General features: G+C 40.4%; 1 protein-coding gene across 1 annotated transcript; it reads right to left on the minus strand.

The window, feature by feature from the left end:
• Nucleotides 1–1,018: 1,018 nt before the first annotated feature.
• Nucleotides 1,019–9,820, minus strand: LOC136872612 (neuropeptide-like protein 30). Its single transcript, XM_067146414.2, has 2 exons — nucleotides 9,615–9,820; nucleotides 1,019–1,410 (listed from the first exon to the last, which is right to left on the minus strand). The coding sequence occupies exons 1-2, from the start codon at nucleotides 9,627–9,629 to the stop codon at nucleotides 1,189–1,191; spliced, it is 237 nt and encodes a 78-aa protein (XP_067002515.2). The 5' UTR covers nucleotides 9,630–9,820; the 3' UTR covers nucleotides 1,019–1,188.
• Between the last annotated feature and the right edge of the window lie 7,381 nt (nucleotides 9,821–17,201).

Below are 17,201 nucleotides of genomic sequence, written 5' to 3' on the forward strand. Positions count from 1 at the left end.
TAAATTATCTTCATAATCTTCTCAACCATAAACAACCTGGGTCACATTCTACCACACTCACTGAATACACCAGAAAATTCAAACAAACTGGTGTATTTTAATCACCTGTGAAAACTCTAAAAGAGACTTGTACACACTCAAAGCTTAGTCAGTGGCGGCAAAAACAGAACTAACAAATACTGGACGTGACAGTTGAAACTCAGGTGTCAAAACATCAGTGGAAATTATAGTTAATATAAAAAATACCATTTCAATATACTGTTGCAAAGGCCAGTAAGGCCCTAACTACAAGAGCGTATTTTTGTTTCGCAAGCCGCTTTACGTTGCACCGACACAGCTAGGTCTTATAGCAACGATGGGATATGAAAGGACTAGGAGTCGGAAGGAAGCGTCCGTGGCCTTAATTAAGGTACAGCACGAGCATTTTCCTGGTGTGAAAATGGGAAACCACGGAAAACCATCTTCAGGGCTGCCGACAGTGGGGTTCGAACACACTATTCCTCGAATAGTGGATACTGGCCGCACTTAAGCGAATGTAGCTATCGAGCTCGGTAGTTTGTAAATTTGGTGGCACATTTATCTATTGCAAATCTCATTATCGGTACTTGTGAGTACAGCGAGTGTCTGAGGACTTGGTCTTAGAACGTAGGGGGGGAAAATATGAGAGTACCGAGCGAATTGACGGTGCGGTTAGGGACGCGCAGCTGTGAGTTTGCATTCGAGAGATAGTGGGGTCCAACCCCACTGAGGATGGTTTTCCGTGTTTTGCCATTTTCACACCAGGCAAATGCTGCGGCTGTACCTTAATTAAGTCCACAGTTACTTACTTCCCACTCATAGTCCTTTCCTATCCCATCGTCGCCATAATACCTTTCTGTGTCGGTGCGACGAAAAGCCAATTGAAAAAAAGAGGATGCAATCGATAATCACCAATATGAACAGGGTACAGAAATCATCTTGGATTTGATTGCCGATATTCTAATTTTGACGTCTACTAACATAAGGAAACAAAATAAAATACAAAAGTGAAGATTTTATTTTAAAGAAGCAATATGTTACAAGAACAGGTTGCAAGCAAATAGAGTAACTTGTAGGGTAACATTATTCCAAATGCTCTAAAGCGCATAGCCACTTTTACAATCTGTCAGCACTTCGAAATGGATTGTGGAGTGATGAGAAGAGTCGACTTCATCCCCAGTGACCGCCATGGTGATGCCAGCCACCGCCACCTCCTCCCCAGTGGCCACCACCACCGCCCCAGTGTCCACCTCCACCCCAGTGGCCACCACCACCGCCCCAGTGGCCGCCTCCTCCCCAACCTCCACCTCCCCAGCCCCAGCCGCCGCCAGCAGAGCTGATGGGACTTGTCACCGCCAAACTTACAATGGCTGCCAGGAAGGTCAGGACACTCTGTAACAGAAGAGCAATCAAGATTTAAACTGGAGTAGATACATATGTTTCACATGTTACTGATAGACGTAATCGTCTGTTGGAGAAGACGGAACAAGTTGAACTTCAGTAACGGGATGGACTGCGTTACGTTAGTAAGTGATGATGGTGGCTGGCATTAATCCGAGAAGTAGGAAGAGGAGCTGTGGTGGTGGTGATGATTATTCGTTTTAAGAAAGAAGTACCATTCTCTCGTAACACTAATGAAAGAAAAAAGGGGGGAAGCCTGATCCTTCGAAGACAGAAGAATGGGAAAGGCCACGAAGCACTTGAAAATGAAAGACTTCTTAGGTCTCACGAACCTAATATTAGGGTCGGAATATCACAAGAGTTGACTAGAAGACGTCATATTGAAGTATAAAAGAGAGAATCCTGGTACAATTAAGTGGAAGCAATTTCAGATTCAGCTAGATGTCCATTGGTCGATATCGCACGCTCCCAGGTTTAGGGGCCCTAGTTTTAGTCTCCTCTTACGACAGTCAGAGGATGTCGCGGATGTATTCGACAAATTCCATCCTCTTGAAGAAGAAGGCGCCTTTCTGAAATACGAAAGGTGAAAGCCAAATTCTGTAAATTTGGAGTAGTAGACAAGTAGCTCTAGTGTCAGGTATAAGAAATGGCCTAACATATTTCACGATGAAATGCAACAGAAAATCATTCTGAAGTGAATTCTGAAATGAAATCAAGGAAAATCCTCAGTTACCAGAAATATAACATATAATATCTCGGACTGTTTCACATACAGCGTCGCTGCTCAACAAAATGGGTAATTGGTTTCTATCAGTCTCGGAAAGACTCTACAAGCATCCCTGACGTGTTAGACCAACTGAGTATCACTATGAAATAGAAGGTGTGCTGACCAAATTTTGGTATCTACTAGACCTGATAAGGGGTGCCTAGCCGAGGCGGTAAAGGCGTGCTCGGTACGCCCGGAAGGACGTGGGTTCGAATCCCCGTCAGGAAGTCGTAAAATTTAAGAAACGAAATTTCCACTTCCGGCGGTGCATATGGTTCTGAGGTTCACTCAGCCTACAACAAAAATGAGTACCAGGTTAATTCCTGGGGGCAAAGGCGGCCGGGCGTAGAGGTAACCACTCTACCCCATCACGTGCCGAGGTTAACAATGGTGGAAGCCTTTACCTTCCACTCCTCCAAGGACCTTCATGGCCTGTACGGAGGTGACTTTGCTTTTCACTAGACCTGATATAATTTGGCCGATGGTTTCAGTGTCCATCGATCACTACACCAAGGACGAAAGGTCAACGCATTTCATGCAATAAAGATACGGAAGTAGCACATCAACTAAAAGACTGCAAAGGAATAAGAAAAATCAGAGAAAGATGAGAAAAAGATATGTCCGTAACACTGAAAAGTCTTAACATAAGCGTTATTAACTGGTAATGAAATAAACCAGGGAGAACAGGAACGCCTTGTGTTATTAGCAGAGAAATAGGGAGGAGCAGTGGGAGGAGCGCGGGGGGGGGGGGGGGGGTGGAATCTAAAAATCGAGAAAAGAGGGAAGATGTAAGTCGCTGTTAGTAAGGATATACACTAGGAAGTATCCTAGACTTTATGGCTTTGTTAAAATCTACGAAATACCTCAAAATTCTAAGTTTGGTTAATAAATTAAAGACATGCGTAGTGAATAGATGTGATAAAAAGGAAATCACTTAGGTTAACTACGTACTACCATCATACAACAACGTATCCAGACGTTCAGAAAAAATGTACAAGTCAAGTCAGAGAGAATGCACAAGTTAACAGTTTCAATCTCCTCCATCCTCCCCACCCTGGTCGACTTAAAGTGGGATGACCAGCTGCACTGAAAGTGCTATACAAAAGTGAAGATTTTATTTTAAAGAAGCATTTAGTTACAAGAACAGGTTGCAAGCAGATAGAGTAACTTGTAGGGTAACATTACTCCGTCAGTCGTGCGGAGTATCATTATCCTGATGTGGTCTTCTCGTCCTTGGCGTAACTCTTGGGGATGAGTGCTTTCTTCCACATACGACGTCTGTTTGAGTCGTTTTGTAGAAGAACTACATGTTTCACTCGTAAGGGAACTGCTCTCCCATGTGTTTGCTGGACATGATGGTAGTTTCTTAGTTCCAAGGGATATTCGTTGGTCCACCTTTTTATAAGATCGTATGTTGCCTGTTGTTGAAGTCAGAATTTTCGTTTCAAGTCTTTGTTCAGAAGTGGTTCAGGTTCAGTAGGGATACAAGTCAATCGTCGTCCGAGTTAACATAAGTGTTATTAACTGGGAATGAAATAAACTAGGGAGAACAGGAACACCTTGTATTATTATCAGAGAAATATTGTGGAGCAGTGGGGGAGGGGGGAGGGGGACGTGGAATCTAAAAATCCTGAAAAGAGGGAATATGTAAGTAGCTGTTGCTAAGGAGGTGGGCAGGAGTTAAAGTGGTAGGGCCTTCATCCTGAAGTAATGGGCGTGAATTTATTGCGGGATGTTGGGGACAGTGCAGATATCCAGTCCCCGACACAGTGGATTTAAACATTTAAGGTTAACATATTTGACCTGTCCGGTAATCGAGCCCACGACCCTCTGAACCGAAAAGCGCCATGCAGACCATTCAGGCAAGGAACCGAACACTTTTCGGCTAATACGTTTCAACTCGAGTTAGGGTGAATAATGATCAATTCTATTTTTTAAAATATTAATGTAGGCCTTGTCCGTGACTGTGAATTAACTAGTAATGAAATAATGAATACTGTACTGTTGCCAGTCATATTTTGTATTACGTTGTATTCCACAGAGAAGCAAAATATCTTCATCATCTCAACCATAAACAATCTGGGTTAGATTCTACCACACTCAGTGAATACACCAAATTCAAACAAATTGGTGTATAAAAAATTACCTGTGAAAACTTTGAATCGTTTTACTTGGACAAACTGGAAGAGGATTTGACATGAGGTTTAAAGAACAGTTGGCGGAACTTCGGCTACATAAGCATGAAAACTCAGAAGTTGCTCCACATCTACATAAGAAAGTCCATAAAGTATCAAACATAACAAAACTGTCTCACTGTTATACACACACACACACACACACACACACACACACACACACACACACACACACACACACACACACATGCACGCACGGGACAACACTTAACCATTTCAGAGCTCTGGACATTTATAGATATCGATTAACAGATCCCTAACACATACGCAATGTTAAAATGCAAAATGAATATTTAAAAGCAATATTAAGCTTCAGTACCTATTGTACATTTCTGAGACGACGCACACATTGTTTACCCAATACAGATGTAATAAATTCATAATGCACATAGCTCCTACTATTCAATAAATTAAAATTCTTTGAAAATAATTCTGGTCCGCCCCTGTGGTGTAATGGTTAGCGTGATTAGCTGCCTCTCCCTAAGGCCCCGGTTCGATTCTCGGCTCTGCCAGGAAATTTGAAAAGTTGTACGAGGGCTGGAACGGGGTCCACTCAACCTCGCGAGATCAACTAAGTAGTGGGGAGCTTCGATTCCCACCTCAGCCATTCTCGAAGTGGTTTTCCGTGCTTTCCCACTTCTCCTCCAGGCAAATGCCGGGATGGTACCCAACTTAAGGCCACGGCCGGATCCTTCCCTCTTCCTTGTCCATCCCTTACAATCTTTCCATCCCTCACAAGGCCCCTGTCCAGCATAGTAGGTGAGGCGGCCTAGGCGAAGTACTGGTCCTCTTCCCCAGTTGTATCCCCGACCCAAACTCTCACCCAAAGTCTCACTGCCCTCGAGGTGGTAGAGGTGGGATCCCTCGCTGAGTCCGAGGGAAGAACCAACCCTGTAGGGTAAACGGATTAAGAAAGAAAGAAAGAAAGAAAGAAAGAAAGAAAGAAAGAAAGAAAGAAAGAAAGAAAGAAAGAAAGAAAGAAAAGAATTGTGTATCAAGTCGAGCAAGCATTGAATGCCACCATTTCACCAACTGACGTCCGACTCGTTGGCTAAATGGTCAGCGTACTGGCCTTCGGTTCAGAGGGTCCCGGGTTCGATTCCCGGCCGGGTCGGGGATTTTAACTTAATTGGTTAATTCCAGTGGCTCGGGGGCTGGGTGCGTGTGTGGCATATTCAACATTATAAATCATCCTAGGTAGGGCCCTCATCTTCACAGACATGCAGGTCGCCTAATAGGCCGTCTACTAGAAAAAGACCTGCACCAGGCCTCTCCGGAGGCCATACGCCATTATTATTACCAACTGACGATAGAGTGAGTATAAACTGAAAGGCGTTATGGAATAAAACTTAATTTGTTTTAAAATGTTACTGGTAATAGTATTAATTATTTAATTACCAATTCTATTTTTGATTTAAATGTTGTCTGTTTGTGGAAGTATCACATCTACTTGAGTCTTCAAATTATCATAATATTTCTAAGAAAAGGGAGAAAACATGTTTACATGAACTGATTAAAAACAAACCCATCAGTGACAGCTGGTATTAACTAAAAGCCGGGCAGAGTGGCTCACACGGTAGAGCGCTGGCCTTCTGAGCCCATATTGACAGGTACGATCCTGGCTCAGTCCGGTGGTATTCGAAGGCGCTCAAATGTCGATAGATTAACTAGCAGTTAAAGATGTAGGATCATTCCGACACTCCAAAAATAGTAAAAGTAGTTAGTGGGAGTAAAACTCAATAATATTATTATCTAAAATGAAATGAAAATCGTGTACAAAACGAGTATCAACATATATTACGAAGTAAACAAAGAGAAGTAACACATGTACTAAAATAGAGTAAAGAGATAGGATTAGGAATGCATTATGCAAAAAAGTCACAGCACATATTTTACAGCGGTTTACGTTTCGAAGGAGAAATGCACAACAAAATTTGCTGGAAAAAATATTTTGATCACTTTCCATACAATTTATTTTGTGGTAAGAAAATCTGCGGGAAACTGTTTCATATTTTTCACACTGGAAAGTGTGAAGGATAATCATGTTTAATGAGGAGACTGTATGAATTCTGTACCTCAGAGGTCAAAAGTCCTGACTCGCAATTCTCATTTGGGACTTCTCAGAATAAGAGGAACACAATCGTTGTGCTCTTATTACAGGTGCATTTTTATGGCATTTCTGCATTAAACTATTTGTTCCTTAATTTGTTACTTACTTTATTCATTTTAGCACACTATTTGAATACTTAAAGTTATTGAATACCACTAAGCGATATGGCTGGCCCCACGGTGTAGGGGTAGCGTGTCTGCCTCTTACCCGGAGGCCGCGGGTTCGGTTCCCGGATCTGGATCTAAGGGCTGGTTCGAGGTCCACTCAGCCTTTGTAATTACAATTGAAGAGCTATCTGACGGTGAGATAGCAGCACCGGCAGAATTCGTCGTGCTGACCACACGACACCTCGTAATCAGCAGGCCTTCGGGCTGAGCAGTGGCTACTTGGTAGGCCAAGACCCTTCAAGGCTGTAGGGCCATGGGGTTAGGTTTACTAAGCGATATGGGAGATACAGGTTTCTGTTTACAACGTAATATATATGTGAATAAACCTGGGAAGTACTACTGTATACTTTTAAGGAGATTTTCTTCTAATTATCTTACGATACCAGAACCTCAAAATCACTAAAAAATGAAGTTACGATTCTTGACCTCATACATGCCGATTTTCTCCCAACATGCTCCACACTCTCCTGGAAAATATCGAGATAGTACCTTATTTCAAGGCCTGCGATACCTACCTAAATGTTAGTCTTATACATTTCAGTTACAATGAACAAACAAACAAATTAAATAAATAAATATATAAATAAACAAATAAATAAATAAATAAATAAATTACCACCGATCTGCATTTAGGACAGTCGCTCAGGTGGCAGATACGCTATCAGTTATTTACTTATTCTTGACTGTTTTCAAAGAGTTTGGAAATTATTCCAACCCCTAATTCCTCTTCCTAAGAACGAAAATTTGTTCCAATTGGTCCACGTGAATTCCAACTTTATCTTCATGACCTGTTTAACATTCAGAAAATCTATTCAGGATTATCCGTTTACTAATGACATTCCACGTCATCTCCCCACTGGCAGCTTAGTCGAGTAGCTCTTCTCCTTACTCCCAAGTCTTCCGTAAGCAAATTTTTCAATATTTTTGTAACACTACACTTTTTTCGTAACACACTTCTACAGCAGCACAATTGCAGCTGTTATCGGGCACTTCTCAACACACTCAAGTACACGGAGGCATGGCCCACAACGTCATATAGCCTAATCAAGAAAACATTACACTGATTGACTAGTGGTAACACGTTTGCAGAGTCCTCTTCTTTCACTCATCAACGCTAAGTGGAATTACTGCAGAAGAGATAATGGAGATAATGGAGCCAGTCAACTAAATACAATGAGAATGGGTATTTTTCGTTAAATGAAATATGCCAGATTAAAAGACAATCAAGACATTTAATGCAATAAGAAATAGAAGTGGAAGACCTACTAAAACAATGTGAAGAGAAAAATACGTACAGAATAATTTATAGGGAAGCAGATTGATGAGGAATTAGAATGGAAAATCAACTTATTATAGGTTACTGCGCAGAGAACTGAGTGCACTTAGGTAAAATAAGGAATAACAAATGTGTAATATCGTTAGAAGAACGTTCGACGGATGAAAGAATAGCATCAGAGTCATATGTCCTCACTCCATACGAGCACTGCGGAGAGGTTTGGAATTGAACCCAGGGTTTTGGAGCGCAATTTGGTGATTAGAAGTTATATATCACTATTACCCTACCAGCCAATATTCTGATGGTGTCCAACAACGGGACTCGAAGCAGCTAACCACGATGTCAAAAGACTTCACGACCATGGCCACCAGGTGGTCTATTTCTTTAAAAGAAAGCCGAACAAATTCAGCACATAATAAATATGATCAAAAAGACTGCATCGGGGAGAAGCTATGGAAAAGCAACTTCTTTTCGTATGAAATGTCATTATTTATTTTTGGTTAGTTTATTTATGTTCAAGATTTAAATATACAATTGAGTGATTTTTTAAAATGTAACAGAACTATCACTACCCTTATTATTCAGATATAACCTATTTATTTAGACTGACGGTTACACATTTTATGTATATTTAAATCTCAAATGGAGTGCTACGACTACTAATATATTTCGATTGTGACAATCCATATGAATTTCACAGGCAGCATTAATGTATTTACGGGCAGTATTGTTATCCGAAGGCCATTTCTTCAAGGTAAAGGCGTACGCTGCTCTATTAAATTGGGCATGTAGTTCATATAACACACTTCTTCATCTTGTATCATGATTTTGGAATAGTGACGATGATGTTGATAATAAATGCTAGTAAAGGAGATGCCTTACCATTTGACGAAATACATCTTCCTATTTATTCTCGATCAGATAAACGGGGTCTGACGAACACGTATTGTCTTCCGTTAAGATTGCCATCGGACAGAAGTGTATCGTAAGAAGTAAAACAGATGTTGTTAGTTACAACGTATATTACCTAAAATGTACAAAATAATCGAATTCTACGACATTTTTCAAGCGAAATGTTAGTGGGTTTACTCCAAAAAACTAATTTATCTATTATTACACTGATTAATTTTAGGTGGGCCGCAAAAATATACATATATGGAAATTCTGTCCGCAGTGCTAAGTAAATTTGTGTTCCACTGACCTAGAGGTTATATAGCAGTGCGTAGTATGATTTCAACCCGTATGTAACACGTCTGTGAAGAAAGAGTAAACAGTGTGATCCTTTAGAGGTTAGGAATGAAATGGCGTATGGTTTTTAGTGCCGGGAGTGTCCGAGGACAAGTTCAGGTCGCCAAGTGCAGGTCTTTTGATTTGACAGCCGTAGGCGACCTGCGCGTCGTGATGAGGATGAAATGATGATGAAGACGACACATAGGCCTACACCCAGCCTCAGTGCCAGCGAAATTAACCAGTGATTATTAAAATTCGCGGACCTGCCGGGAATCGAACCCGAGACCCGCGTGATCGAGGGCCAGCATGCTAACCATAGAGCCGGACTAGAGATTTAGAAAGAAGCGTTTAACGAATCAAGGATCAACAACATTATCTACTGAGCACCATGAATGGGCACTGACAGGAATTCTTAAAGCGTTATCAGAAATCGCTAAAGTACAGTACTTACCAGTAGTGTAGTCATATTCTCTACGAGAGTCGTAACACTTGGACAACTATGTTCTGGTGAAATCTTCTGCAGCCCTCTTGTTTATATATTTTGTTGGTATTTAATTTTGTAAACAGAGGCGTGGTTCATAAGTACGCACTTCACACGTCTCCTTGAAGGAAGGAATCCGATGTTACATAAAGCCACTTCTCCAAGTCCGGGTTCGAAGTGAGCCGTAAATCCCCTGATGGGGGTAACTTGTGTACCATTTCTAACATATTCCTCATATTAAGGACCTCATACTACGTCAAGACAGAGTGACTTTGTTTAAAGTGCTAAGTGCTTGGGTCTTTACGCCCTTTGAAATCCCGCGCTCTTGAGAAGAGTGCTGCTGAACAGCTATTCCGAGAACCTGAATGGGAAAACCGGTATTCACAAGTGTTTTGAGTACATCCAAGCCACGGTTCCTTGCCATCATCAAATAAACAGTCTTTCTCCAAGGTCCACGAAATACATGCCCTGGAAATTCCCCACTCTACAGTGGAATACCGTTTTAGTCCCCCTAACATCATTTGTAGAGCAATAGTTCTTCCATCGTTAGTTTGATATGAAATAATTCGAAATCATTCGTCTCATCATTTCCATAAATAAATCATTTACCAGCACGCAAACATAGCACATAGCTACGGTATAATCCGAAGTGGACTGGATCAAACCCCAGTCGATGAATTCGTTAGGACTAGCGAAACGGAAATTAATGTCTCTGTCGTTCAAATTCTGTGTTAAACTGTTATCCACATTGTTGATCGTTGCAATAATAATTACCGCTTAGAACTCCAGACTTCTCTAGTTGCACCTTGATAGATCATATACGATATCTAGGTAAAGGATGTATTTCACCCGGCGCAGTTAGGAATAATTTTGAAAAATTTTTCGGTAATGTTGCTTCAAAATTTTTCACCGCATATCTTACAGATCGTATGCAACGTGTTACAGTACAAGATACTGCTTCTCAGTGGCAACTCCGGAAGGCAGGAACCCCACAAGGCTCTGTTCTTGGTCCCCTTTTGTTTGTCCTCTATGTAAATGATATCTCCTCTAAAATAAAGTATAATAGATGTCACCTCTTTGCCGACGACCTCCAGATTTACTAACACGTTAATATAAACGATATATCGAATGCAATAAGAGATATTAACTCCGACCTTCAACAACTCAGTGTGTACGCCAGTGAAAACTCTCTCCTCCTCAACCCCCCCCCCCCAAAACTCAAACAATTATTATCGGTTCTCAGAAATTATTAAACACCATGTACAAAAATTATGCTATTCCTCCGGTGACATTAAATGCCACCGTAATCCCGTTCAGTAAGGAAGTGAAGAACCTAGGTATGATCCTGACTGAAATTCTTGACTGGTCTGCACACGTAAGAAATACATGTAGAAAGATGTATGCGACGCTACACCCCCTGGAACGACATAAGGACATTTTGCCACAAGACGTAAAGATAAAACTACTCCAAACGTTGATACTACCAATACTTGACTACTGCGACATTGTCCTCATTGATGCAACCCGTGAACAAACTATGAAATTTCAACGAGCACTGAACTCTGGTCTTCGGTTTGTTTTTAACTTGAGTTATGATGCTCACATAACCCCTAGCTACACATTTCTTTCCTGGCTGAAACCCGAGAGGCGACGGAAATACCACGTACTTTGATATATCGAACTCAGAAGGAAAATCTACCCAAATACATCTCTTCAAAATTCCATTTATTATCCTCATTCCATAATTGTAACACTAGATCTGGCACTTCCCTCGCTATTCCCGTCAACCACTCCTCAATATATAACAGATCCTTCCTTGTGGCTGGGTCACGACTTTGGAATTCACTCCCAGATGCTGTCAGGAACTCAGACTCAATATCGAAATTTAAGATTGCATGTAGAGATTACCTGTTGAATACCGCTGACTGTTTCGTGTGTGTGATGACGTATGATAGGTTGAGTGATTATTATTATTATTATTATTATTATTATTATTATTATTATTATTATTATTATTATTATTATAGTGTAATGTACATAATATTTAGCTTCTTACTCATGTACATAGATCACTTTTATTGCCATACTTATATTTCCATTTACTTTATTACTTATTGTGTTATCTTTTTGTATTGCTTATTTTTTCAGTTTGTATCTTACTTTTCATTATGACTTTGTCTCTTTCTCATTATCTATATGCTCCGAATTTTATTCTATTTTATTTGTTGAACTCTGCTTTCTTTCTTCGTTATATGTTGTCCAAATCTGTAATTTTTAGCTTATCATTGATTTTATGATAGAATAGTACATTTCTTTTATATATGTATTATCTGTAGATCAATTATGTGGTTAAGTGTACGAGAGGGCCATGAGCCCTAACTTCGCCACTGCTAAAGTCAATAAATAAATAAATAAATAAATAAATAAATAAATAAATAAATAAATAAATAAATAAATAAATAAATAAATAAATAAATAAATAAATAAATAAATAAATAAATAAATAAATAAATAAATAAATAAATAAATAAATCACCCAAGATAACCAACGAACCTCCTCAATGGTAAAGAGGTAGGGTGTTCTACTCAAGGAGTTTGATTCTGATAGGGGTAACCGATGTATGGGCGGGCAAAATCCTTAGAATTCGATGTCTTTCTTGCTGGCATTTTAAGTGCTTACAACGGAAGGCTCTGAGTCCACTCTACAAAACTAACTTAGCCTTGGGAGCATGCCAGCAGAATTCCATTTCGTTTCTAGATGGCAGCAGAATTGGAACTTTGAAATTGGTACAGAACATTTAGATCCAGAAAGTAAATGTATCTATACACATAAAGTAAGAGTTTTGTCTGTACATTGGTCAGAATTTGAAAAAAAAATGGTATTTCTGTATCGGTCATGTCCATAGTAACAAGGAAATGCACTTTTTACTTTTCCGTAATGTCTGTCTGTCTGTATGTATGTATGTATGTATGTATGTATGTATGTATGTATGTATGTATGTATGTATGTATGTATGTATGTACGTACGTACACGCATCACGAGAAAACAGCTGAAGATAATTTAATGAAAATCGGTATGTGAAGTCGGGGGATGAGCTACTACCATCTAGGCTATAAATCATTTTACTCACCCTGAGTAAAATATTTATATTATTAGTGGTTCCATCGATAAATACTGCATAACTAAAGTTATATAGAATTAAATTTCCTATCATTCATGCCATACATTGTTACCATACCGGCTTTGATAACATAGATATTCATGAATTTGTATTTTTGTTGCCAATTCCATATCAACACCAAGCCACGAGAAAATGGGCTAAAAGAATTTAATGAAAGTCTGTATATAGAGTCGGGGAATAAGAAACTACAGGCTAAGCTATAAACCATTTTATTCGCCCTGTATGAAATTATAGTTTAGGGGAAGGCGCCTAAAATTTAATTTTTAAATACCTATGCTATTGGTCCTATCGAAAAGTACTACATAACAAAAGTTATAGAGTACAATTTCCGACCATTTGTGTTTTATTCAATTTTACCGTACCGACTATGATAAGAGTGGTATTTCAGAGTCGGAAGAAAACTAAATGTGAAGGCCTACAATAATGAAAGCGCATAACATTGTTCAACAATAACATTACATTGACCATTGTTTGTGGTGATGTTCTTTGTCAATTATGCTGCCGCTCAACTCCGATAGATGGGATTACTGCTGCGTACCGAGTATGATGAAGATGATGCTGATGCTTGTTGTTTAAAGGGGCCTAACATCAAGGACATCGGCCCTAATGGTACGAAATGAAATGACAAAAAATTCAAAATCATCCACTGTCCAAAACAAAAATCGTCATGAAGAAGGAATGGATGGACATGAACCAAAAACAAAAACAAAAAAACAACAAAAAACGAGCAAACAAAAAAGGAGTGGATCCAACTCAAAAAAGATCATAGATAATTCATTACTGACCAAGGGCCCACTCATGAAGCACAATCCTGAATCGAGGATACTTGATGTCTAAAGGGGTCCAAAATCCAGGTCTAAGGCCTCTCACAATGGTATATGTCGCGAGTAAAGTAGTACCATGGTATTTCTCAAGCTGCGGTACTAATCAAAGGTAGCGTAAACTCACGGTGTTCCAAACATTAAGGTACTACTCACAAGTATTGTACATCGTAAAGGTAACGCAGACCTATGGTGTTTCTCACAAAATGGCGCCACTCATAGCCAACGCAAACCGATGAGGTTCCTCACCTAGGTGTACTAACCACACATCCCGTGGTGTTCCTCACATAGTGGGTACTAATCACTGGCGCCGCAGACCTACGGTGTCGCTCGTATAGTGGTACAACTCACAGGCTACGCCCAGACGCGTGGTGTCGCTCACACGGGTACGACTCACGGGTACTGGAAACCCACACTGAACCCCGCTTGAGTGCTACGAATCACAAAACTATTCAGTACCTAACAGAGTGGTACTACTCGCAAGTAAAGGCGACCCATGGTGTTCCCCGCTTGATGGTACGAATCAAAAATAGTTTCATGGTTCTAATTCAATCATTCCTTGGTCGCCCCTTTTAGTCGCCTCTCACGACAGGCAGGGGATACCGTGGGGGTATTATTCGTCTGCCTCCACCACCCACAAGGGGTGTGTGTTTGGTCCGCGAGAGGTATTTTATTTCCCTCAAGTCCGCCGGCAAACCGGTTAGGACCCCCCTATCCGCCACCTGGGACGCACCACGTGGGAGTATCATCTGTCCCCCTGCTACGCCTGCGTAGCAGGTTCGTGGCGTACCGAGTATAACAGCCTGACTGAATATTGGCGGGAAATAACTGGCGAGTTAGAAAACTTTCTTCTTTAGCATGCTATTCTTCTGGTTCACACATTTTTTGATACAGTACAGAATGAAATGGCGTATGGCTTTTAGTGCCGGGAGTGTCCGAGGACAAGTTCGGCTCGCCATATGCAGGTCTTTCTTTTTGATTTGACGTCCGTAGGCGGCCTGCGCGTCATGATGAGGATGAAATGATGATGAAAACGACACATACACCCAGCCCCCGTGCCAGAGAAATTAACCAATTATGGTTAAAATTCCCGACCCTGGCGGGAATCGAACCCGGGACCCCTGTGACCAAAGGCCACCACGCAAACCATTTAGCCATCTGCTGGTACAGAACTCACTGGTTCATCATAGTATTCCATCTATTCGATCCCTGGTCTAGAATTACAATTTAGGCATATTCCAAATTATAGCACCACAATTCACTAAATAACTCCAAATTCAACCCTGAAAAGAGTCGTTTCTTAAAACGAGCTTCTTCCTTTTCACTTTCATTAAATTCTACATTCATTTTATTCGAAATTAGCAGTGAAGAGGCGGTTTCTCCTCTGGCTTGGAGGAAAAAATTGCCTCCAAGTCAGATAGATTTTTCCGCCACCAGTGTAGTGAATTGAGATTTTCCGACTCATCGGGTACTCCTAGGAAACAGATTAGTTAAAAGGGCATAGTTTTTGCCCTGGGACTCTCCACTATTCGACCCCCCCCCCCCACAACCACCACCGAAAAAAGACTAAGAGGGTTCACGGATCCCGGCTGTTTGCGGCCTTGTCATTCCAGCTCTGGAACTTTGGAGTGTTAAATCGGCAGCGTAGTACTGTTTGTTAAAAGTGAGAAAATGTGTGGTTTTTCATTTGATCAAATATTTCATGTGAAATTATTGCTTTACTCGCGCCATTCCTACTGACGTAATTGTATGACCTATGTTCATTTCAGTTGGGAAAATCACTAAGAGAGTCTTTCTGTGGATGTAAAAAGGCAGGTGGAGAGTGAGAGTCTGCCATTATAATGAAAACTCCCCAACGTGATTGTGACTGATGGTAGGCAAGCGGGCCTACCATTACGATAAATATTCCCTAACGTAGTCTTCATATGAGAAAAAACGTTTGGTGATTTCTCCGTCGCGTTTCTAGGGTAACGTTAAGAGCTATGCAATTTAATACAGTCTTACTCACAACGTGTACTCCACCTAACCTACAATTCTGTATACAATGTAGAATTCCGTAGCGAAGCACGGGTACATCAGCTAGTACTGTATATAAAAGAGATAATCTTCCATAAACATTAATAAAGCAGAGCGCAGTCTCCGGTCTTCTTCTCCAACTCACTGCCTTCTAATAATAATAATAATAATAATAATAATAATAATAATAATAATAATAATAATAATAATAATAATAATAATAATAACCGGATGCATATCGTAGGTGGTAAGAGTTGTGAGATTGAATCCTGGTGTAGTTCCAGAAACTTGAAATTAAATCTATATCTTACGTTTTCCAGGAATGACAGGGATAATATCGTCTGTTGAACGATGACAATTCGACTGTAGAACGTTGAGTTTAGGTTCATTTACTAGGATAGCTCATATCTGACTCAGTAGTGATTTGTGAGGACGAGTGAGTTAATTTCCCTATTGTAATTCTAACAAATGTGTCACTTCTACTTTGTACCACCGTATGACTGGCCAAATCAGGTTATCTGTTCACATCCCTCAGCTGAATAGTGGATATAATATAACAGACCGTACCAATTGTCTTTTGAAGGCGATTCGGTATCGTGGAGGATAAGGGACAGAAGACATAACACATCGACAGAAAATTATAAAAAAGGTAATGGTGGAAACTGTTAATATTGTTTCTGTAAGCTCCTAACATTGCGGGAAATTAGATGTATGATTATAAATAATCCAGAATAACGGGATCAACATGCACGAGCATTGTACGATGAAATTCTTATATTTTCAGACTGCTCCCCACCTAAAAATCATATTTATGCTTAGTCGATAAAAAATGAGTGCATGGTACTACACATTCCTTGCATTTAATATTCTATCAGACTTAATTTTGATTATCAAAATATCATTCACTCTCATGTATAAAGAAACCCTGTTGATACCAACAACAAACATCTCATCTACAGGTTCAATAACTAACTGTTTCTGAGAAAAGTGCACCTGCGAGGATCATACAAAATACCATCAAATCATTCAGTTTTTGAGCGACTATACGTTGGTATTCTTTATTCTCCACGTATAAGTACACTCTGGTGAAAATATTATCTCTAAAGTCATCAGCCCAGAGGCTGGATGGATCCTCAAATAGCACCATCAAAGTCTATGCAGTGATAAGAAAACCAGAAAAACCAATGGTAGCACCAAAATGAGCCGTACTAGGCAAGATGAGCAATGAGGTAGTTTGCCATTGCTTTCCTTTTTTTTTTTTTGCTAGGGGCTTTACATCGCACCGACACAGATACGTCTTATGGCGACGATGGGATAGGAAAGGCCGAGGAGTTGGAAGGAAGCGGCCGTGGCCTTAATTAAGGTACAGCCCCAGCATTTGCCTGGTGTGAAAATGGGAAAGCACGGAAAACCATCTTCAGGGCTGCCGATAGTGGGATTCGAACCTACTATCTCCCGGATGCAAGCTCACAGCCGCGCGCTTCTACGCACGCGGCCAACTCGCCCGTTCATTGCTTTCCTTAGTGAGCCAGAAAGT

This window comes from Anabrus simplex, chromosome 4, assembly GCF_040414725.1.
Source record: "Anabrus simplex isolate iqAnaSimp1 chromosome 4, ASM4041472v1, whole genome shotgun sequence".
In the NCBI taxonomy this organism is placed as follows: Eukaryota; Metazoa; Arthropoda; class Insecta; order Orthoptera; family Tettigoniidae; genus Anabrus; species Anabrus simplex.